At 47.2% G+C, this 23,193-nt stretch overlaps 1 protein-coding gene across 1 annotated transcript in view; it reads left to right on the top strand.

Moving 5' to 3' along the window:
* Positions 1 to 23,193, top strand: part of Ttf2 (transcription termination factor 2) — a 30,124-nt gene that overhangs the window by 3,705 nt on the left and 3,226 nt on the right. The window contains exons 4-21 of the mRNA XM_051165674.1: positions 2,825 to 2,891; positions 3,475 to 4,425; positions 5,182 to 5,296; positions 5,540 to 5,722; positions 7,156 to 7,283; positions 8,593 to 8,674; positions 10,226 to 10,345; positions 11,393 to 11,543; positions 13,335 to 13,440; positions 14,758 to 14,939; positions 15,572 to 15,725; positions 16,013 to 16,104; positions 16,794 to 16,876; positions 17,427 to 17,560; positions 17,682 to 17,852; positions 20,230 to 20,288; positions 21,560 to 21,710; positions 22,619 to 22,701. Coding sequence (XP_051021631.1) covers positions 2,825 to 2,891; positions 3,475 to 4,425; positions 5,182 to 5,296; positions 5,540 to 5,722; positions 7,156 to 7,283; positions 8,593 to 8,674; positions 10,226 to 10,345; positions 11,393 to 11,543; positions 13,335 to 13,440; positions 14,758 to 14,939; positions 15,572 to 15,725; positions 16,013 to 16,104; positions 16,794 to 16,876; positions 17,427 to 17,560; positions 17,682 to 17,852; positions 20,230 to 20,288; positions 21,560 to 21,710; positions 22,619 to 22,701 — 3,012 coding nt within the window. The remainder of the gene's footprint in view (positions 1 to 2,824; positions 2,892 to 3,474; positions 4,426 to 5,181; positions 5,297 to 5,539; positions 5,723 to 7,155; positions 7,284 to 8,592; positions 8,675 to 10,225; positions 10,346 to 11,392; positions 11,544 to 13,334; positions 13,441 to 14,757; positions 14,940 to 15,571; positions 15,726 to 16,012; positions 16,105 to 16,793; positions 16,877 to 17,426; positions 17,561 to 17,681; positions 17,853 to 20,229; positions 20,289 to 21,559; positions 21,711 to 22,618; positions 22,702 to 23,193) is intronic.

Genomic DNA, 23,193 nt, shown 5'->3' with positions numbered 1-23,193 from the left:
TGACTTCACATTTTTCTCTCAGTGTTTTCAAAGAACTTCCATTATAAAGCTTTCATACTCCTTTTACTAAATGTGTTCCTCTGGTTATGTTTTTAGTGCTGGTGTAAATGGAATGTTGTCCTCCATGTGTTGGGGGTATGTGTATATGTATGTTTGCATATGTTTGGATGTGTGTGGGTGCCATGTGCATGTGTGAGTGTGTGTACAGGCCAGAAATTGATGCTGAGTGACTCTCTTGATCACTTTTTTTTTTTTTTTTGGTTTTTCAAGACAGGGTTAGTCTGTGTAGCCTCGGCTGTTCTGGACTCCAGGCTGGCCTTGAACTCACAGAGCTCTGCCTGCCTCTGCCTCTCCAGTGCTGGGATTAAAGGCATGCGCCATCACACCCAGCTGTTCTTGATCACACTTTACTTACTGAGACAGAATCCCCTGACCCCACAGCTCACCGGGTCTGCAAGCTAGTTAGACAGTTTGTCCTCTGTCTCTTGAGTGCTGGGATTACAGGGTAGGCTGGCGAGCCCACCTGGAGTTTATGCGCGTTCTTCACAGTTGCAAGGAAGCACTTTGTTCACTGAACCATCTTTCTAGCCTGTGTGAAAATTTTAAAATACATAATAAATATTATATATAATAAGTACATATTATGTTTAATTGTTTTTGTTAGTTATATATTTTAAACATAATATATATTAATATTTTATAAAATATATATATTTTAAACTTTTCTGCCAGAGTAGGGCAGACACATCTTTATTAGGATCAGTCTTGTTCTCCTGACACATAAGATCACCTGCCCCTTCATACGGAAACACCTACCCCTGAGGGTGACAAGAGGCAACCAACTGGATTTTTAATTTGCATTAAAAAAAAAATGGAGATTCAAAAGTGAAGCCAGTGGAGGCAAAGGCTCTGAGTTAATGGCTACCTAGAAAGGTGCCTAGTTCTCCTTTGGCTTTCGCGCCCATCTGCTGTGATTGGTTTCAGTGGCTGTTTCACAGGGAGATAGACTGCTTACTGTTGGAGAGTTCCCATGGCTGTCAAGTGGTGTCGCTGGGATTCAAACCCAGCTCCAGCGACTGAGCACACAGGCCTTCTCTCAGTGAGAGACTGGCTTGAGGTGCTGAAGCTGAATGCTGTTGGGCTGAGAAAAACTGCTGGAAGAGCATTGGGATGGCAAGCCATTTCCTAGAAGAGCATTGGGATGGCAAGCTGTTTCCTGGAAGAGCATTGGGATGGCAAGCCGTTTCCTGGAAGAGCATTGGAATGGCAAGCTGTTTCCTGGAAGAGCATTGGGATGGCAAGCCGTTTCCTGGAAGAGCATTGGGATGGCAAGCCGTTTCCTGGAAGAGCATTGGAATGGCAAGCCGTTTCCTGGAAGAGCATTGGGATGGCAAGCCGTTTCCTGGTAGAGCATTGGGATGGCAAGCTGTTTCCTGGTAGAGCATTTCAGGGTGCTCCTCTCTTGCCTTCTCATCTGGGTCTTGGTGAAGGGGTAGAAAGTCCCTAGGCGGTGTGATACAGCTTGTAGCTTGCTGTACTTCTTCTGTGTTTGGCACCTCCTTTCCTTTAGACAGTACTGAGGCCTCCCTTCTAGCACATGCAGTATCTGGTTACCCTTTTCCTGACTTTAGCAGCCATTGCTGGTCACCCCACTTCATTTATTCTTCATAAAGAGGAAGAAGAGCAAGCCTGTGCAGACTCTCTGGTTGGTGTGTCATTTTGGTTCTTGACTTTCCAGCCCTTAAAAAATGTCCTGTGCAGAGGCTGTTGCTCAGTAGGTAAACTGTTGGCCGTGCAAGCACGAAGACCTGAGCCCAGCTGGGTGCTCGGTGGTTAAGAGTACTTGGTGTTCTTGTTTACTTCTGAGCTGGGCATGGTGGCGCACGCCTTTAATCCCAGCACTCGGGAAGCAGAGGTAGACGATCGCTGTGAGTTTGAGGCCAGCCTGGTCTACAAAGTGAGTCCAGGACAGCCAAGGCTACACAGAGAAACCCTGTCTCAAAAAAACAAAAAACAAAACAAAACAAAAAAGACATGGATTCTGTTCCTAGTACCCTGATCAGGCCTGTAACTAGTTCCAGGGAATTCAGTGCCATCTCCTGGCCTCTAGGCACTGCATGAGTGTGGCACCCATACATACAACGCATACGTACACAACATCAATAAATACCCTTTTTAAAGATTAGAAAACGGAGCTTTTGGAGAGCATTTGTTGTAGGCTTTGACCTTTTTCACACCTACTTTATTTGGAGTTCTTCAATCTTTCTACCTCTCTTCCAACCCTCCTCCCTAGAGAGGAGAGATGAGATTAGTAGGAACAAAATTAGTAAACCTTTTTAGACTCAGTTCCTTGGAGCGATTCCACTGGCATAGTTGGCAGGATTCCAATAGACCAGTTAAACAGCAAACTAGCAATTCAGCGAAGGTGACTGCAACCGCAGCCGCTGGAGCCTGGAGCAGCAGCCGGAGCCTGGAGCCTGAAAGTGTGCACTGAGGCAGTTCTCTCTAGGAGCATCTTGAAGTGGAGTGATAAACAGCCAAGACCAAAAAGCCCCACCTCTTGTCTTGGGCTCATATAAATATATCTCCTTTCAGAGTCTGTTCTAGGATGTTTATCACTTGGCAAAGACGACGCCCCCTCAAGAGGTGGTTCCTCTTCCAATGGACAAACATCACCTGTTCTCTCACAACTGTTTTCAGCAGAAAAAGACCACACACCCTTATACAAGTCTGTTTCATATCCCACTCTTGGGATCGAAACAAAAACATGTTTCCATCCACTACAATTTGTAGGCATAATTCTTTCTACTTTGTCCTCCATTAGGCTGTTCTTCCGGTGTGCGAAGGGGAAGGCGGAGGGGAAGCACTGGTGCGGCAGTGTCCCGTGGCAGGTAGGAGGTACCTTCTGTTTTCCATGTGCTGTGTTAAGACAGGGTAGCGAGTCTCAAGTCTGTGTGAGCCGCTGGTGTCCATCACGCGTCTCTGGGAGAGCCACTGCCATGACAAAGATGGATCATTTACCTCCTGGGTCACGCAGACATTTTCCAGTGTCGTGAACACAGTCAGTATCCTCCCACTTAGGAAGAAAAGGCTAACATCTTGATCTTTTCAGAGATCAGTATTTACTTGATTTTCATATAAGCTCAATGTAACGAGTCTGTGCAGTACCCGGGGACTAGACCTAGGAAGCGGGTAAGACGTGTAAAGAATAGAGAAGTGGACGTGATGGCTCTTGTGACTGTCACAGTGCTTTGGCTTAGCCTTCACTTGAGCCCTGGAAAGGAGTGGTCATGTACAGAGAAGGGACAAGGCACCGAAAGAAATGGATTTGTTGTAAATTTGGGTTCTTTTTAGATGCAAAAGCAAACTAGGTGTAGATCGCATGCACTGTGTTTCCGTTTTCTCCAAAAAGACATTTTAGCTACAAAGGTGGCCTAACTTTGCATCACAGTGTACTGTTCTCATTGTCCATAGGACCCTAACCCTAAAGAACACTCTGTAACCAGTAAGCCTGCCAAGGCTTTGGAGACATTTCCTCGCTCTCCCAGCCAGCCTAGAAACCCATTCAGGGTGCTTAACAAGAATCAAAAACCAGCGCTCTGGAAAGAGGTTGTCGAAGGACAAGAGGAAGCAAAAACACTTGATAAGAAGCTGAGACAAAACAGAGAGCAGCTCTTGGACCAAAAGAAAGAACAGAAGCCAAAATCTAACTGCTGGATGGAGAAGGATGCCTCCTCCGACCTAGTGACAAAGAGACAGTCTGGAGGTGAAGGGAAAGAACAAGAGAAAACAAAGTTCCAGCCCCAAGCCAAGGGGACTGAAGGAATGGCTTCCAAACAAGGCCATGGAGATGTGCATCATGGAACGCCCGAGGCTCCTCAGATGTCAGCACGTGAGAGCCGAGAAGTCCCAAGCAAGGCAGAACCTCTGAGAGAGAAGGAAACCCAGCTTTTGCCTCACAGTGTTCCTGGTCACAACTCAGAAAGCAAGGCCCAGAAGGAGGGATGCCTCAGCAGGACGCACCTCAAGAATGGGGAAGCCCAAGGCAAAACAGAGTCAGACGCCCCCAGTGCACAGCCCTCCCAGAAAGAGCTGTCCCAGGGGCCTCTCCAGGCTCCTTCCAAGACTTGGGGGCCTGCCCCCAAAGGACCAGTAGCCCGTGGGCTCTGCGTAGGACCGGTACACCATTCTGATTCCAGCAGCGATGACAGTGAGGAGGAGGAGGAGGAGGATGTTTCCAGTAGCCCAGGGTCCCCACTTCTCTTCGACTTGACTATGGCCTCACAGAAGAGGGAGAACGTTCAACCTCCTGACCCAAGTGTGCAAAGACAGATACCCGCTGTTTTAGGAGTTTCCGAGAAAGGAGGCTCATCTGACCCAGCAGCCCAGCGTGCAAACCTTACATCACAGCTGAGACAGAAGAAGGTGAGGCTGCAGTGTAGGCTGCTTTCGCAGGACCCCAGCTCAGCCCCCAGCACCCATGTCAGCTGGCTCCGAGCCACCTGTAACCTCAGCTCCTGCAGTCCAACACTCTCTTCTCACCTCCTTGGGTTCGGAGCTTACACCCACATACTCACACGCAGTTTATATGCATGCAAACGTACATGTAATTCAAACAAGGAAAAAAAAAAAAAAAAAAAAAAACCACCCAGGCCAGTCTTGACTTGTGCTTGATCTCTAAGGCAGCTATTCTCAACCTGTGGGTCACGACCCCTTTGAGGGTCACATGACCCTTTCATAGGATTTGAATATAAAGTATCCAGCATAACAGATATTTACATTATGTTTCATAACAGTAGCAAAATTACAGTTGCAAAAGTAACAATGAAATAATTTTGTGGTTGGGAGGTCACCACAACATGAGGAACTGTGTTAAAGGGTCACAGCATTAGGAAGGCTGAGAACCACTGCACTAAGGGCAGGGCGTTCTGTGGACACAGAGTTGTGTATTCCTGAGAGGCCTTTCTAAGTGGTTGCTTAACACCTGCTTTTCCTATGTTTATGCTTAGGGAGGCTTAGCGAGCTAGCTGGGTTTTTGTTCTGCTTTTTAATCCTGGTTTTTTACATTCATAATTAAAAGATAGGTTCAGAATTTTGACATGCAAGGCCAAAATTGAAAAATCTGAAGTCCTTTAATAACTTAACAGGCCAGTTTCATTTGCTAGGATGTGTGTTTTTTAGGGCACACTAGCTGCAGTGAACATCCAGGCTCTCCCGGACAAGGGCGAGAAGCTGCTTAAGCAGATCCAGGCGCTGGAGGATGCACTCAGTGCTCTGGCGCTCTCCCCAGAGCCCGGTAAGATGGGGTTTGACCCAGAACTCGGTCTTTATGAACTTGATGTGATAAAGTTGTGTTCATTTTTTTCCGTTTTATTGTTGGCTTCTGAGCTTTTATCTAATGATATCTAGTGTTATTTATAAAAACAGTTCAGCTTCTCAAGGTCTGAGCGCAGTTGAAGCCTCGCCTGGCCACGTTTGCTTGTTCTGCCTTTACTTGTTTCTCTCACTTTAATCTGCTCATCCCTTGTGTGTTGAGCAGGAACTAGGGGAGACTGCAGCCCTCGGGAACCAGAGCAGAGTAACATCGCCCAAACTGCTGCTGACCCTGCGTACTCTGTGCCTCCCAAGCCCCTTCCCAGGCAGGAGACCCAGCTTGCAGGCTCTCTAGGACTAAAGGCAGGCTGCCAGGGAACTTCTGAGGGAGCCGGCCGGTGCTCAGGAGGTAAGATTCGAGGACTCAGCCCCGCTGCGACAGGCCTGTGCTCCCACTCGAAGGGGAAGCCATTCATTCCTGAATTGAAAGGTGCACATTCCAAGTTGGGAAACTGCAGATCCCAAGAAGAGACTTGGTTTTTTGTTTTTTAGGGTTTTGGGATTTTGTGTTGTTTTTGTTTTGTTTTGTTTTGTTTGAAACAGGGTCTCACTATGTATCCCTGCCTGGCCTGGAACTTGCTACATAGACCACTTTGGCTTCAACTCATAGAGGCCCACTTGTCCCTGTCTCCCAAGTGCTAGGACTAAAGGTGTGCACATACACCCAGCTCCCAGATAGAGTCTTAGGTGTGCTATCTGATGACTTGGTTTACAGTTCGGAGACTGGAGTTGAAGTGAGCTGGCAGAAGTTAGGAAAGCGATGGCAGTTCTCTCCTAGTGAGCACTGCTAGAGATATACAGAGTTGAAGGGCAGCCTTGCCAGGGAGTGTCTAATAGATGGGTTGGTATTTAAATGTAGGCCACTCGAAAAGAGCACTGAGAAAACACTCGGTTACACAGCGCGGCAGTCCTGGCTGCTCGGGAAGTCCTTCGGGACCATTGCCTATGCTACAGCATTATTCCATTACTTAATAGTGATGACGTCACCTAGAGAAACATTAACTTATAGCAGGTTATTGAGGTAAAAGAGCCTGCGGTAAGTCTTGGGGAAAATTCTATTAAGACAGTTTTAAGGCATTTTAAAACTTAAAGCTTTCTGTTGTCTAGAAACCTCGTACTCGGGAGGCTTTTCCTCTAGAACTGCGAACAGTTTGGGTAGCTCATGGGTATGGGGGTGAGCGGGCCAGCAGTACAGTGTGATACGTAGTCAGCTGGTGGCCTGCACCTCAGGGGGCAGCACCCTGTCCTCACAGGTGACTTCATCCATGGCTTTTCTTTGAATTCGGAGACCTTTGCTTCCAGAATGACTGCACAGCATGACCTTTTTTGTCCACTCCTTTTCAGAACTGAAAAATAAATGATCCAAAATACTGAGGGCCTAGCTGGAGATGTAGCTTAGTGCTAGTGCTTGCGTGTCATGCTCAAGGCTTCGAGTTTGCTCTTCAGCTCCAGAAAATTATACATTGGTTTGTTCTAGATTACAGCTGTGGTTAAGCAAACAGAATGGCAGTAGAAAAGCTTATGAGTCCAGTAAAGCTTTGTGGTAGGAGGTTTTACTCAAATCAGAGCCATCATTTGGCTACTAATTACATTTTTAAGGCTCTAACCAGACTACAATACTTGCTGGGTTTTGTTTGAGAGACAGGGCCTCATGTATTCTAATTTGTATGATGTTGGGAGTCAGGCCCAAATCTGTGAGGCAAGCACTATACCAACTGTACCACATCCAGCCCTCAGACACGGCATCTGTGACATCTTTGGGTAACGCTTGTCTGTTCTCAGGCCATCCAAACCAACATCGCCTTTTTAATGTGTGGAAAGTCACGAGTGAAGCTATCGATGAGCTGCATCGGTCACTGGCGTCTTGTCCTGGTGAAACAGCAGTGGCAGAAGACCCAGCCGGCTTGAAGGTGAGCCAGGAAGAGTAACAATTAGAGTATCCGGGACCCTGGAGAGAGCACCATGGGAACCCCTGCACACAGGTGCCTTGTGGCTTCTTCTGTAGTGCTTCTTTTTTTTTTTTTATTGAACAGTGAAAATAGTAACACACTTTGTTTCTTAAGCCATAAGGTTATACATTTCTATAGCACCAAAGGAGCCATGCATTGGGTTGGTAGATGCTATAGGATGCAAACCAATTGCTATTTGTAATGAACGATTGGGGATGGAGATATATAAAACAGATGTGACCATAAAGCAGAGATAAAGAGCACTGTGCTGCTGGGAGATGGTGGTGCACGACTTTAGTCCCAGCACTCAGGAGGCAGAGGAAGGTGGATCTCTGAGTCTGAGGCCAGTTTGGTCTATAGAGTGAGTTCTAGGACAGCCAGGGCTACACAGAGAAACCCTGTCTTAAAAAAACAATAAAGCAATAGGGGTGGGGGTGGGAACATATTGCAGTGTGTCATAGGCCATACATATAAAGTACATAGGGAGCTCAAAATAAGGAAAGCATCATCTGGCTCAGTAAGTACTTTTATACCTTAAAAAAAAAAACACACACACACACACACACAAAAAACCCCCAGATCTTCAGAGAGCAGAGAGATAAAAATAACACAAGACAACGACAGATGATATTGGGGTAGAGACAGTGGTTGGGGTTAATGAGCGATGAGTGGGTGTCATCACTTCCTGAGCTGGGAGGAGCAGGAGTGGGGAGAGTCCCTTGCATTGGAGCCTGGCATTGGCAAATGAACTTAGGTTTCATGAACTAGATGCCCTGTGTAGTTGCGGTGGCTTCATGAAGTGCTATGAATGTTGTGGAAGTTTATCCTTTCCCAAAGCACAAGGTAAGCTAGAACACAGCAGACCTGGGAGGAAGTCACTAATTAAAGGCTTCCGGTACTTGTGACTAGCAATCCAGAGTGGGCTGCTGGGGAGAGAGGAAAGTCAAATATAAGGATGATGGAAAAGGACAGAAAGGCTAGTAAAGGTCAAGGGACCATCAGAAGTGTGTGTGCAAGCAGTAAGTCTGACTTCTAATTGAGAAGACGGGTGAGAACTTTTAGTGGGGTGGAGGCAGACGGGAGTGTCCTCATAGAGATGCCACGGGAGCCACAGCGGAGGCCTCAACATGGCAGACAGGCGAGGCCAGCTGCTCACAGCAGCCACTAGAGTGTGAAGGGCTCACTGGTCCAGAGGAGGAGTATGGTGAGGCAGGGTCCGGCATAGCCGCTCACTGGGAATTCATTCTGACATCTGACTTATTTTTGTCAGGTCCCTTTACTACTGCACCAAAAACAGGCGTTAGCCTGGTTACTGTGGCGGGAAAGTCAGAAGCCTCAAGGAGGGATTTTGGGTAAGTTTGGTATTGTGAGAAGAGCCACCAGGTACAAGATGCTGAGGGAGGCGCTGTGTTAACCTGGTGTCATGCTTCCTATGAGGACGGTGCATCTGTTTTTTTCAGATGGAAAACTAAAGTGTAGAAATGTTGAGGACTTGGTTAAAAACAAGAGTGTGCCAAAGGAGGTGTTGGCAGCCAACATTAGTAACTGCCTCTGACTAAGCAGGGTTTGTTCCATGCTGGTCTCCACGCTGTAGAAGCTGTGGGACATGAGACTAGGAGCCAGCCTTCACGGCATACAGGCCACAGCCACAGTTACAAACTGATCATGACTTTGCTCTGATGGTTCAAAGATGCTAAGGCCACCTGTTGTCAGCTCCATCTGCCCAGGTTCAGAGGTTTATAGTAGGACCCAAAACATTCAGTCTGTCTCATGGCCATGACTTTCACAGATCAAAATCCTAGGAGCGTCTTTTGGTGTCTTCTGGTATGAAGTCACATGGGTCACATTTACCATCCTAGTAGGAAGTAGGAGGTTGTTTCCAATCAGAGAAGCATTTTGGAAACTCAGTGCCCAGGGAGCTTTCTAGGAGCGTGTAATGTAGGCATTTTCATCCTGGTAGATACAAGATTCGTCCTGCAGAAGGAAAGGTGGTATTTGGCATAGAACCACATTGTTTATACAAATGATATGGGCGGTTCTGAAATGTGAGAGCCCCCCTTACAAGTTAGTTCCAAAGGGTAGCCAAGGCCTGACATTGGGAGAAGGGCTCTGAGCAGCTGGTGCACAGGCTGCCCTGTTGACCCCTGCACTGTGCAGAAGCAAAGCGTGAGTTCTAGCCTGTGCGCTCACACTTTACTTCTGCTGGGTCACAGTGCTTATTCTGAGTGAATATCGCAGCCCAATGAAGTGATCCCAAGTTTTGCAAATGGCGTGAAGAGTGAGTTAAATAAACTAGCACAGAGACAGGACCCTGTGCAGCGCAAGAAGTGTCAGGGCTAGTGAGTTGGCTCAGCAAGCACACACTTGTAAAGGCCTGGTGACTGGAGTTTGATCTTTGGAATTCACATAAAAGGTGGAAGGAGAGAACTGACTGCACACATGTGCCTTGGCGTGTGATGCTTGTGTGCATGTGCACAGACAGGCAGGCATGCACACATGCGCAGACACACAAATGTGTACAGTGAAGTGTTCAGTTATGGCCTTTGGTGGATAAAGGGAGTGCATGAATTGCTGGGACCATGGCAGCCTCGGCAGAGCAGGTGATGGGATGTGTTAGTTAGACATGCTTGCTTTTGGGAATAACAGACCAGGCACCATCATGAAACTGGGAGTCGGCTGATCTGCTGTCAGATAAATGCCATGGTAACAGGGAAGCCTTGGTAAGAGGAAGGTCTAACTATTGTGTGGTAAGTGTCTGACCTCCATCTCGATGCAAATAGCAAGAGGGCATCTTTCCAAAAACATCCCTCACTGGAGTGGGGAGCAGATGGGGGGACCGGGTCAGTCCCTACTGGAGGAGTCTTCTCTTAAAGCCGTGCTGATTCTTTGTGTCTTACTTCCAGCGGATGATATGGGCTTAGGAAAAACTCTGACGATGATCGCGCTCATCCTAACCAAGAAGAACCAGCAGAGAAGCAAGGAAAAGGACAGAAGTGTGCCCGTGACGTGCCTTACCAAGGATGGTAGATATAAACGCCTTCTGCCAGTGCTACTGTTTGAGCCAGGGAGGTTTTCAAGCTGCAAAAAGAAATCTTTGGTGACATCTAATTCATCTGTTAGAAAACCAGTATTGGCTACTTGGCTGTGCTGTTTCCCATGCCGAGTATGCCAGTTATAAAGAACTCCTTTCCTTTTATTTAAACTTAGCTTGATCTGGGGTTCAAAAAAGTTCTCTGGAGGCACATAAGGCTCAAGAACAGTTAATAGGGGTTTCTATTGCTGTTGGGAATAAACTCATGGGTAGATCCAAATTAATATACTTTTTAAAAGGTGCAAATTCAATTTGTTTCTTAACTTGTTTCAAAAATATAGCTTCATGCATAGTTTATGATGCTCTATGTTATCCATAAATACCATGTAATGACTGAACGGGAGCACAGATGTGGGTAGAAGCATGTGGCTCTCTCTCTCAGGGCCGTGGCAAGCACTGTTGCAGCTGGGCCCCTCAACCTTGTATGGAGCAGCATGCGTGTGCATGCGTGCGTATTGCGCGCGCGCGCACACAGACACAGAGATTGGGGGAGCAGCAGCATTGGTACTGAGTACTATGTCACTAGATTGTTACAAAGCACATTTGCTTATCTTGGAAGGGGCTTTTTCTCCTTACATATGGGCTCTATTTAACACATAGTAATTTGTACTTATATTTTAATGTGGAAGAACATTAAGTTATGGTTTTCATAGAGAAAAAGAAAAACAAAATAATAATTCTTTGTGTGAGTCATCTCAGAGGGCCTTAGGAAAGGGCCTGCTTCCACTCTGGCCACTGTGAAAGAGCATTGCTTTTTTGACTAGATCACACACGGCCCACTTTCCTCCCTGTCTTTAGACTCATTCTAAAATACGAACTTGCTTTAAAAGACCGGCTCTTCCATTTCCTGTTCTGTTTGCTTTGTATAGAAATAAAGCAGTAGTTAAACATATTGACTGAAGGAATAAAGTCAGTCAAGAGAAAGTTAACGCTCAAGGCTGTTCAGTGAGTGTAACTAGGTATTGATTTCTCCCTCAAGACTCCTCTGTCTTCACTTCCAACGGAACACTGATTGTCTGCCCCGCTTCCCTGATCCATCACTGGAAGAACGAGATAGAGAAACGTGTGAACAGCAACAAACTCAGAATCTATCTCTACCACGGGCCAAACCGGAGTCAGCACGCAAAAGTGTAAGCGGGAAGTGCTTGGGCAGGTGTGCAGCCCACCTAAGGAGCCCTGTGCCTGTGTGTGCTTGCCCACTTCCTCTCTCTGTCTGTGCAGACTGAGGCGGACTTTCAATGTCATTATCAGACAGCTTGCACTCAGGTCCATCTCAAGCATTAGTGCTTTTCTTTGCCATGCGCCGGCCACTCTCCCTAGCCAAGGCTGCAGTATGAGGGGCTTGCAATGCCTGAGTTGCCTGCCAGATAGCCATTGCATTCCCTGGTAAACGATGGGAAATGAGGACATGTCACTGAAAGCCTGAGTCTAGAACTCAGGCATGAGAGGATCTGGGGCAAATAACTTGCTGTTTAACCAAGGACGCTGTTCCCGCTTGCAAGTAATCTCTCTCCAACCTTTGCTACTAAGTATTTTGTACCCACAGAACACTGTGGGTGTCTCCAGGAGTCAGTCACATTGGTGACTTTTTATTTTTAATATGTATTTTTTTTTTTTTTAGTTTCTAAAGGTTTATTTAATTTTTAAAAGATTTATTCATTTAATGTGTATGAGCATGCGGGTGCCTGCAGAAGCCAGGAGAGGGCATCAGGTTCCCTGGAACTGGAGTTATAAGTAGTTGTGAGCCATGCAATGTGCTGGATACCAAATCCTGGTCTTCAGCAAGAGCAGCAAGTGCTCTTAACCCCTGAGCCATTTTTCAAGCCAGACCCTTGTCTGACAGCACACCGCACGTCTGCCCTCAGAGTCCGTGCAGTAGCCTTTGCTCTGCATCCTTACTTAGGAACAGCTGGAGCTCACTTGAACATAACGGGCTTGGCACTCAGAGGGCACCAGTCACTTATATTAATGCTGAGGATTCATAGATGCTACTGCCACTTGGAATTAGGTGTATCGTTTTACCAAAATAGTGTACTGTTGTCTCTTAGGGACACCAAATTAAATCTATTCAATAAGACCCGTGCACCTTTGTGTGCAAATAATGTAGGAAAGGTGAGCTGAAAGCTTACTACATATATTTTTCTGCCCAAAACTAAGTTAATGTATTTTCACAAATCTATTGTAAAGTGTGGTAGGAAGGTCCCATTGGCATGGACTGACAGTGCTTTGAAGGGTTCTTTTTTTCTTGGGGACTGGAGCATCACCCACTTCCAATCATTACATATCAGTTTCGAGTCCCTGTTATGATCAGGGTGTGGCAATCCTAATCTGACTATAGCCAGAGATTTTTCTTTCTGACTCGCTGGATGGCTGGCTACAGTGAACAGGACTATAGTAAAAATGACCACATTTGTAAGATATAGGGAAGTCTGGTAGAAAAATCCACCTCACATATTTTATACACACAAGTGGTGGGCAGGGCTGCAAGGGGGACAACACAGAGAGCACATGCGTGTACCAAGGACATAATTAGTCAATTCTTTTTTTTTTTTTTTTTTTTTTTTTGGTGTTTCGAGTTTCGAGACAGGGTTTCTCTGTGTAGCCTTGGCTGTCCTGGACTCCCTTTGTAGACTAGGCTGGCCTTGAACTCACAGAGATCCGCCTGCCTCTGCTTCCCGAGTGCTGGGATTAAAAGCGTGCACCTCCACGCCTGGCCTATAATTAGTCAATTCTGCTATCTTTCCTTCCCTCCACACATTTTGTTTCTTGCAGTACCGGGAGTTGAACTCACAGCCTTGAGCAGCCCAGGCAAACACCCTGCCACTGAGCTGCTCTTCCCCCAGCTCCCTCGGCCTTTGTGTAAAGCCTCTGGCAGTTTCTGGGAGGAATTGCTCACTGCTTGCTTTGTTGTACCCATGCAGACTGTCTACGTATGACATCGTGATTACTACTTACAGCCTTCTGGCCAAGGAGATTCCCACAGCGAAGCAGGAGGGAGAGGTCCCGGGAGCACACCTCAATGTGGAGGTGAGGCCTAGGGATGCCCGGGACATGGTCTAATGGGAGAGGTAGCAAAGCTGTCTTCCTGCAAGGAGAAGAACGTTCCAGATACTCCACCTCTGGAAATGAGTCCTTCCCACTGCTCTTTCTCATCCTGGGCAAACTCCCCTGTGGTAAATTAGCACTTGGCACAGAGCTTAGCTATTTTTTACAACAAAAGAAATGTACACTGTAATTGTGGCAGTAATAATCCTACATGAATGCAAAACAGTCTCACTGTTTTCATCTCGGACGATGTGGTGTGTACCCATGGCTTCTGTTTTTTGTTTTTGTTTTTTAATATTTTGTATGCACTAACCTGTTATTGCCTGCCTTCGCTCTGCCTCCCAGAAGAGAGCCTTGCAAGTGATAGGGCTGCAGATGGGCCAGAGGCTAAGTTCTTTGTTCCCAGGGAGATTCAGGGGCTCTGTGAGCTGTCCTTACAGGCTATGTGCTAGACTTTGGGGGAAGAGGGTCTGTATTTTGGGTGATTTATATAGTATCTCTTTAGTTCATGAGCAACCTCAGTGGTTTTCCACAGCTCTTGAGGTAAGCCCCAAATTCCATGACGTAATGTCCTCCAGTCTTACCCTCGCTGTCCTTCATCCCTCTCATCTGCTCCCTCCCTGTGGCACTGCTGCAGCCTCTGGTCCTCTCTGAGGACTGTACTTTCCCTAAGCAGCCCTGGGAAGCCTCTCTGTGCCACTCCCTCCCCGGCTTCTGGAGTGCCTCCCTGGCACCCTGTGCTCACTTGGCTGTAGCTCTCCATTTATTCCGCTGGGGGCTCTGCTGTGCTGCAGGAAATCTAAGAAACCATGGTGCAGTCGGCTTCCACTGTCCTTCCCTGATTGACTTCTGCAGAGACCTCATGCCCTCAGCTCCTTGAGGGTGTCAGCTGGCCTTTATGTTTTGACCAAGCCTCTCAGAACTAAAAATAGATGTGTAGTAAGTTTTAGTAATTTAGTAAATAATTTACTGAGTGAAGTTTGAACCTTATACCTAGTGTATTCCTGGCCAAGCATTGTTAATACTACTGCTGAGAGAATAAATGAAGACTCAGATTACAAAGCATTTTACCCCTGGGCACATTAAGTTCAGAGACAGATTTTTAAGTGACCATTTATTTGAAAAATTTGAGCGAACTTCTGACCTTGGTTTCTGAACTTAGCTCAGTGGAAGGGTCTCAGCAAGTCAGAGGGTCAGGGTGGGTCCTCAGCACGTGCTGGTTATGTCCCCTCGTCATCTCCTTGAGTGGGCGCATGCATGCTCCCACACTGATGCTGGCTATCACGTTGTTTCTTGTAGGGCATCGCAGCGCCTCTGCTTAAAGTAGTCTGGGCTCGTCTCATACTGGATGAAGCTCATAGCGTGAAAAATCCGCGAATACAGTCATCCATTGCTGTGTGTAAGCTGCAAGCGCAGTGCCGGTGGGCTGTCACTGGAACCCCTATTCAGAACAACCTGTTGGATATGTATTCACTGATAAAGTGAGTGACCTCCTGCCCCAGCCTGTCATCATAATTTCATGTCTTGTGATGACGCTGTGGTGTGTCCAGGTTATCTTGTGTGGCAGGTGGCCAGCTTTAAAGGCAAAGCTTTCATGAGACAATATCGTCACTTCACAGGCTGATGCCAGTATTTCGTGTTTATACAAAACTCTAGAGCAGCGTTAGTTAAAGGAAACCAAGGCCACCATTCCTTAGTCCAGGGGCTGCTTTAGGCAGCTTTGTTCTAAATATATGGACTGGGGCAGGATTGCAATTTATTTGAGGCAAACATAAAGAATGCTGATTTTTAAAATGCTAATTTTTTTCCAAGTGAGCCCATAAAAGGCTTTGAGCTTTCTTTGCTAACTTTAATTCTAGCTGTCCGTTGTATGTCCTGTTGTGACTGTTTAATGTTCATGTCAAACGCACAACTCCACAATGTGGTTTTCCTTACTTGGGTCCTTTTGGCCTGTCTGGCAGACATTGCTATGGAATTCATTTTCAGATGGGGTAGGGGATAGGATGAGGGGGCTAGAGGCTCTGATTTGTTTTCATCTTGGGTCTTTGAACACTTACCCCATCCTCTCCTGGCTCTCCTTTCCTGATGCATGTTTTTCCTGGCCCTGAAAAAGGTTTCTCCGCTGTTCCCCATTTGATGAGTTCAGTCTTTGGAAGAGTCAAGTTGACAATGGCTCAGTGAAAGGAGGAGAGCGGTTAAGCATTTTAACCCAGAGCCTTTTGCTGCGGAGAACAAAAGACCAACTGGATTCCACTGGTAAACCTTTGGTAACCAGACTTCTATCTATGTCCTGGAGGCCAGGGAGGGAAGGTGCTGGGACCTCAGGTGGACCAGCCTCTCAGTGGCAGGAGCTTTCCTTTCCGTTTGAGGAGCCTCCTTAAAGCAGTCCCTGGTGCTATGTCAGTGTAGCCCTTTGCAGGGGTGAGGGGTGAAGGGGGGCGCAGGGCTGCCGTCCAGAGGCTGGTGCAGAGAGCCAGTGTGCTGGGGGTTGCTTGGAAGCATTCAATGGTTCACAGATAGAGCTTCACCCCAGACGCCTTTTCTCATCTTCCAGGTGCCACTGCCCCTGCGTAGATTTCAGCTACACCATTTGAAACTTTCGGAAGACGAACGGGCTGTTTATGACGTCTTTCTTGCAAGGTCAAGGTGTGTGCCATGAAGAAGCAACTTCTCTTATGCTTTGTCTTGTCCTTTCTTGGCTTGGGGGTGAGTCTAGGCTTAGATTGCCTTAAGTTTCAAATATGACACTACAAATTATATCTTTATTTTCTAGAAAACTCCCAAACTATATTTCTTCTTAATTCCTTTTTCCCTCCCTCCCTCCCTTTTTATCTCTGTTTCTCATATACATTGGATGCAGAATTTTGACCCCATTTTTAATTGGCATCTTTACACTAGAAATCGGAGAGTATCGAGTCTATCTGATATTCTGGAGGCTGTATTGGATAATTACTCTCTTTGACCTTTGACCTACCACCTGGCATCTCACCAGAGCTTAATGAAAACAGCTTTGTTTCATGTTGTTTGTTCTTTGCATGCTGTCTAGAGCGCTTGTCATCCTCAGAATTTTAGCTCCTTTCCACATGGCACTTCTATTTTCAAGAAGATTGTGGTTTTTGTCTTCTTATGCTTTATATTTACTATGCATTCTCTTACGTTTTTGTTTTGTAAATAATAATAATTGATTATTGCTGTGCCTGTGACTTGTGTCTATTGTCATGTTAGCATCACTTAGCCAGTGTATTCCATATCGTGCCCAGGCCCCACTCTGTGTTAGTAAGCAGTCTGGCCTTAGTGGCCGTGACATGTATATTTCCTTCTTTGATCTGAGACAGGTCAGCTCTCCAGTCCTATCTAAGGAGACAAGAAGGTAGAGGCAGCCAGCCTGGCAAAAGCCCCGATAACCCATTCAGTAGAGGTAAGCCAAGGGACACTCAAGTAAAGTAGCCACTGAAAGTGGGAGTTCTAGCCACTAAAATAACAAAACAGGTTATGGGCTCCAGATATTAGGGAGACTACATTTCTTAAAACTTGTTCAGCCAGAGAGATACACTGATCGGAGACCATAAGGACTTGTTTTTGCTTTCTAAATCTGCATTATAAAACATAAGCAAGCTAGCAGAAAAACCCAGTATTTCATTTGACTTCATAAAAGAATGCTGCAGGGCTGCTGATACGCCTCAGCTGGGGAAGGTGCTTGGCGCCAAGCTGATGACCTGAATTCCGTCCCGGGGCCCCACATAGTGGAAGGAGGGCGGAACTGAGTTCTGTAGACTGTCTTCTGATCCCCACATGCATACCTTGGCACACATACCACCCCCCAAATTTTTTTTCAGTATGTGATAGCTAAGTTATTGAACCTCAGATGAAAAGAAGTTTGAATAGCCTCAGTCAGTTCCCAGTTCTTCCCCAGATGCCCTGTCTTAAACCCTGTACTGTTTCCTGGGGCTTGTCTTCTCTCTTGCAAGTGGCTCGGGAGTTTGGGTCCAGTGTGCCCCAGTGCTCCGCTGCAGCTGACTCACAGAGGCCCAGCACTGTCCACGTCCTGTCCCAGCTTCTGCGACTTCGCCAGTGTTGCTGCCATCTTTCTCTTCTGAAGTCGGTGAGAGAAGGCTCTAGTCTGTTGTCAAGGAGAAGGCTGCTCTGGCGTCCCCTGTGGGATGGAGAAGGACTTGCTTCTTACGCCGTATTGTATATTGTTTACTATTTTCATGATTTCCAAGGCTCTGGACCCGACAGAACTGGAGAGCGAAGGCCTCGTCCTGTCCCTGGAAGAACAGCTCAGCGCTCTGACTTTGTCCAAAATCGATGTCTCAGAGCCGTCACACACTGTTAGCCTTAATGGCGCGTGCTTCAAGGTGGAGCTTTTTGATGACACACGAAGGAGCACCAAGGTACTTTTGTCACCTCTTTTGTCACCGAGAGACGGAATTACCGGCTTCCCTGTGTGGGCTGCCTCATTTGTGCACATGGGTAGAGCATGTGAGAGCAGCGTTAGGCTGTCAGAGTGCATCCCCTCTAGGATTAAAGCCTCACTTTGTCATTCCTGGAGGACTTGGAGAATGCTCTGGGACAGCTCTGCCCCAGATTACTAGGGAAGGGCTGCCAGTTTCATGCTAGGAATGGGGACTGAGCAAATGCAGTTTACTTAGGGAAAGCTTGGGAGGCAACCACAAAGACATGACCCCTGAGGCTGCAGTGTGTGCAGTCACATGACCCCGGAGGCTGCAGTGTGTGCAGTGACATGACCCCGGAGGCTGCAGTGTGTGCAGTCACATGACCCCGGAGGCTACAGTGTGTGCAGTCACATGACCCCGGAGGCTACAGTGTGTGCAGTGACATGACCCCGGAGGCTGCAGTGTGTGCAGTCACATGACCCCGGAGGCCAGTCACATGACCCCGGAGGCTGCAGTGTGTGCAGTCACATGACCCCGGAGGCTGCAGTGTGTGCAGTCACATGACCCCGGAGGCCAGTCACATGACCCCGGAGGCTGCAGTGTGTGCAGTCACATGACCCCGGAGGCTGCAGTGTGTGCGGTGACAGTTGTTTCTATTTGCTGGGAGGCTCCCGTCCTGAGTCTCCTTTCCTACAGAGCCTCTGTCCTCGTTAGTCACTGAGCCCTGATTCATAAAGGATCTCTAAGGTACAGGGCTTTCTATAGGAAGACAAAGCTACACTGGAACTAGAGCCCTGCCTCTGTTGGCTGCGGATGTGCTTCACTAGCCTGCACGCCCTCAAAGTGCGGCTTCCTTCTCTCCTCTCCACCACTCTCACCAAAGTTTTCTAAAAGATGTGCGCTAGAAAGGAAGTCACTGCCAAAGAGCAACTATACCAAAAGAGAAATGCTGCCTCTTATTTAAAATTTATTGTGGATGGTGGTTTTTTCTTTGTTGTTGTTGTTTTTTTTTGTTTGTTTTGTTTTAACACATTTTATTTTGTGTGCTTTCCTTAGTGAAATTGTGGAAATCAGAGGAGCTATTTCTCTTTTTGTACCATGTAGGGTCCGGCATGGAACTCAAGTTGTCAGGCGTGGTAGCAAGCACCTTACCTGCTGAGGCATCTTGCTGGCCCTTAGTTACAGTTTAGAACATGAGCCTAGGTGTTTACCATAAATCACTGAAGGTTAAGCCCCGCCTGTGACCAGATTGTATACTCCCTCATCCTCTGGTTAGCTGCTGTGTCCTTGCCTAACACTCTGCTAATGTCGTGCGTAACAGGAACCCATGACTATGTTAGCTTCATGTAAGCAGGAAACAGCTTGAAATTGGTAGAGCTATTTTGCTTTCTTTGAGTGTCAGGCTAGAACCTTCCAGCAGTGGTCTAGAAGCCTGGAGTACAGGTGGGGACCAGACATGGAGGTATTCACCCTCGGAACACCTGATGTCCTAAGAGGGCAGGATAGTTACTAAAGCAATGACTGTAGTGTGATCAGAACCATGTCAGTAGAAACCAAGTGTAACATACGCATTTGGCACACAGCGCACACTAAATTGGAGAGGCTTTCAAAATGATACCCCAGCATATGGCTAAGCAAGACCAGAACAGTGACAATACCAGATAGACTACTAATGTGGAGTGAGAGTCTCACTGGACCCTCTCCCTAGCAAAGCACTACAGGCAGCCAAAGAATGCTGCTGAGGGATGAGGCCCCTAATTGGCTATCCAGTTCAAAGCGGCTAGCCTAGAATCATATATACACAAGCCAGACTAAATGGAGTGAGTAGGTTATACTTAGGTATATATTTATGTATATGTGCATAACAATAGTAAGTAAAAAGTGGGAGTGGGGGTGCATGGGAGAGGTTGAAGGGAAGAATGCCAAAGGGGAAGTGCTGCGATTATACTTGAATTAAAATTTAGAAAAACTGTATAAAGAAAAAAAAAAAAAAACTATGACATTAAGCTGACACAGAAAATGATGTTCTCAAATAGAGGGAACAGGCGTGGCCTATTGAGTAAAGAAGTTCAGTATGATTGGCATGGTCTTGGAGGAGGACATAGTGAGGAATGGCCAGTGCAGAGGTCAGAGCAGCATGGACCCAGCAGGTCATCTTAGAGGGGTGGGCTTTATCCTCAGTGGGAAGTCACGGAGAGGAGGAGGGCAGTGGGCTCACCTTTAAGAAACCCCAAACAGCCTTCTGGCTGTAGGTGCGTGATAGACAAGCCAGGCCAGAAGCATAGAGGCTGCCCAGGAAATTGCTTCTGTAATTCAGGGAGAGAAGAGAGAAAAGAAAATGGCTTAAACTGCAATGTTACGTGGCCTCTCCCAGGTGTCCTCTCTGCTGGCAGAACTGGAAGCAATCCACAATGGCCCAGGCTCCCAGAAGAGGTAAGCGTCATCACCGGCTTCTGCAAGGGCAGTTGATGTTTGTGGTGCTCTCAAGTCCCAGCCCCTCAGAACGCACGGGGCTATGGTATAAATTCCTGTAATTTCTAGTTAAAATACTGTGATACGCTTTGAACAGGACCCTGGCTTACCACACCACTGAGGATCTGGCTAAGGTATCTGAACCAGCAAAAGAAGAGAGAATCATGGGAGGGGAGCAGGAAGTGACAGCTCGTAGATCAAACAGTGAATATAGCAGGGCTGCTACTGAGCTGCGTAAGCTGGGGCATAGTCAAGCAGGGTCGCTTTGTCCTTTGCTGTCCCGTCACATTTATAACACACATGTACACAGATACATTTGTATTCCACAAATGAATGCATTTCTATATATGAAGTAGTTCCTTATAAAGCTCTGGTTAAGACATACTTGGGGTGAGCAGCTGTTCTGGTGACCACAGGACGAGTAGCTCGTGTCCCTTTCTGCAGGACCATGGGGTTTGTTGTTGCTGTTGTTTAAGATTTCTTTATTTTGTATACAGTGCTCTGTCTACATGTACACCTGCACACCAGAAGAGGGCATCTGATTACATTATAGATTATTATGAGCCACCATGTGATTGCTAGGAATTAAACTCAGGACCTCTGCAAGAGCAGTCAGTGCTCTTAACCTCTAAGCCATCTCTCCAGCCCCAGGACCATGGTTCTTGGGTGAACAGTCGAACCCCAAACAAAAGACAGCAGGAGTTAGAGCTTTAGCCTAGTCTCCTTTTTCTGACTCTTAACACCAGCGGCACTCAGCACTAGGCAGAGTGTAAACTGACAGCATGACCTTAAACTGTGAGTCTGCATTAGCTTCATGTCACCACTGGGAAAGGCCTCACAGGCGCGCTTTGAAAGCAGATGGGTTTCCTGTAGCTCGTGGCTCTGGATGCGTCCACTGGCTCAGGCTGAGGGAGGAAGCCGGCATTAGCAGGCTCTATGTCTGAACAAGTAGTCACACATCAGGCAGGAAGCAGGGGCTTAGGAGGTGAGCTGTGCAGTCCTCGAGGCCTGCCTCCCCCAGGCGCTTTCTCATCCACTCACAGCTCCCCACACTGCCACCTGGGACCAAGCTTTCCACACAGGTCTTTGGGGGGAGCCTTGCCCTTCGGGTAGCAGGGATTCCTCTTGTGTGTATTTCGTAACTAATCCTGACACTAGTGGCGTTATGGTTGCGGAGGAGCCAGCTTAGCCTTTTGGTGGTTTGGGGTTTTTTGTGTTTTCCTCCTCTCTAGTGTCATTGTCTCTCAGTGGACCAGCATGCTGCAAGTGGTAGCACTGCACCTTAAGAAGCAACGACTGACTTACGCCACCATCGATGGCTCTGTCAACCCCAAACAGAGAATGGACTTGGTGGAGGCGTTTAACCACTCCCAGGGGCCTCAGGTACCAACCAGACACGGCCGCACAATGTAGTGGCTCAGCTTAAACACATTCAGTCTTCATCCTGCCAGTTGTTTATAGTTTATTATTTATTGCAGGGCCTCACCACAGTGCACAGCTGCTCTAAAGAGAATAACTTACGGGGACTCTGTAGAGGAGGGAGCCTTGCAGGGTCTGTGGGCTTTTGCTGTGAGCTGTGGGAGAACAGGGTAGGGAGGGCTTTGGAAGCCCTAGCTGAATGGAAGGAAGGGTAATTCAGCTGTGGGGGCGCGGTGGTAAGACTAGCCGGAGCTGACCACCCCAGGGTCTGAATTAGTGTCCGTATGCTTTTTGAGGTTGACCCTCATGTGAGATGTGAGAATTTTTTCAAAGGCAAGGTGTGAGAAATGGCATCATAATGTTTTAAAACATACTGGGAAAATGTGAAAAGAGCACATTTTTGGTGTGTCTTAACCTCTTGAAGTAGAGATGGAAAGCTGCTGGTTAGCCATCTTCCTGTCTCTACAAACACCCACTGTAGTAAGAAGGGGCTAGTTTGGCCTGTGTTTCTGGAGGTTTCAGTAGTCTGAGGTCAGCGAGCCCTGCTTTGGGGCTTCTCTTATGGGAGTGGACCATGGCAGGAGTGTGTGGAAGGAAATAGCCACACATCTCGGCAAGGAAGGAAAGAAGACAAAGAGAAAGAGTCAAGGCCCCATTATAGCCTCCAAAGGAAGTGGAAGTTCCCAGTGACCTGAAGCTCAGTAGTGTCAATCCCATAAAGGTTCCACCGCCTCCGACCTAGCACCATGACGGGGACCACGCCTTTGCCACTTGGCTTTTTGGGGTGCAGAAGGCCCAGCCTGTGACAGATGTATTACCTGTGTACCACAGATACCTACCTGTGGAAGGTAACAGATTGTTTCCTTTTGAAGGTCATGCTAATCTCACTCTTGGCTGGTGGTGTTGGACTCAATCTGACTGGAGGAAACCACCTCTTCCTTCTGGACATGCACTGGTAACTTCCGGATTCTCCTGTCACGGCCCAGCAGGGAGAGACAGCAGTGGTAATGGGGCAGCAGTCTGAGAGAGCTCTTTCAGAATACCATGCAGACGTTCTGTGTGCCCGTCTAAGTGCCATGTAAGGCTGGCTGGCGGTCCAGGACTGCTGAATGACCATTCCAAGACTACTTCAAGTAGTTCATGATTTTATTAACTTAAAAAAAAAAAAATCTACCATCATTTTCCCTATAAAAACAAGAGCACAAGTGTTTCTCATGACTGAGCTATATCACTCAGTCTTTGGAATACCGTTTTCCAGACACAGTTGTTGAGGAGTCAGGGAAGTTGCAACCTTAGAAGCTTACTCCCGAAGGGGGAGGGGTTTTCTAATTGTGCCGGGCATGCTTGTATCCAGCCATCACCTTCACGATGTGTGTGCTTTAGTGCATGCCCTTCCTGGTACTGGATGCCTGGGGTCACATGGGCTCTCACTGTGCTGGTCTCTGAT

Source organism: Acomys russatus, chromosome 23 (assembly GCF_903995435.1).
Source record: "Acomys russatus chromosome 23, mAcoRus1.1, whole genome shotgun sequence".
Lineage (NCBI taxonomy): Eukaryota > Metazoa > Chordata > Mammalia > Rodentia > Muridae > Acomys > Acomys russatus.
The sequence above is the reverse complement of the archived record's forward strand: the minus strand, read 5'-3'. Positions and strand labels throughout refer to the sequence as shown.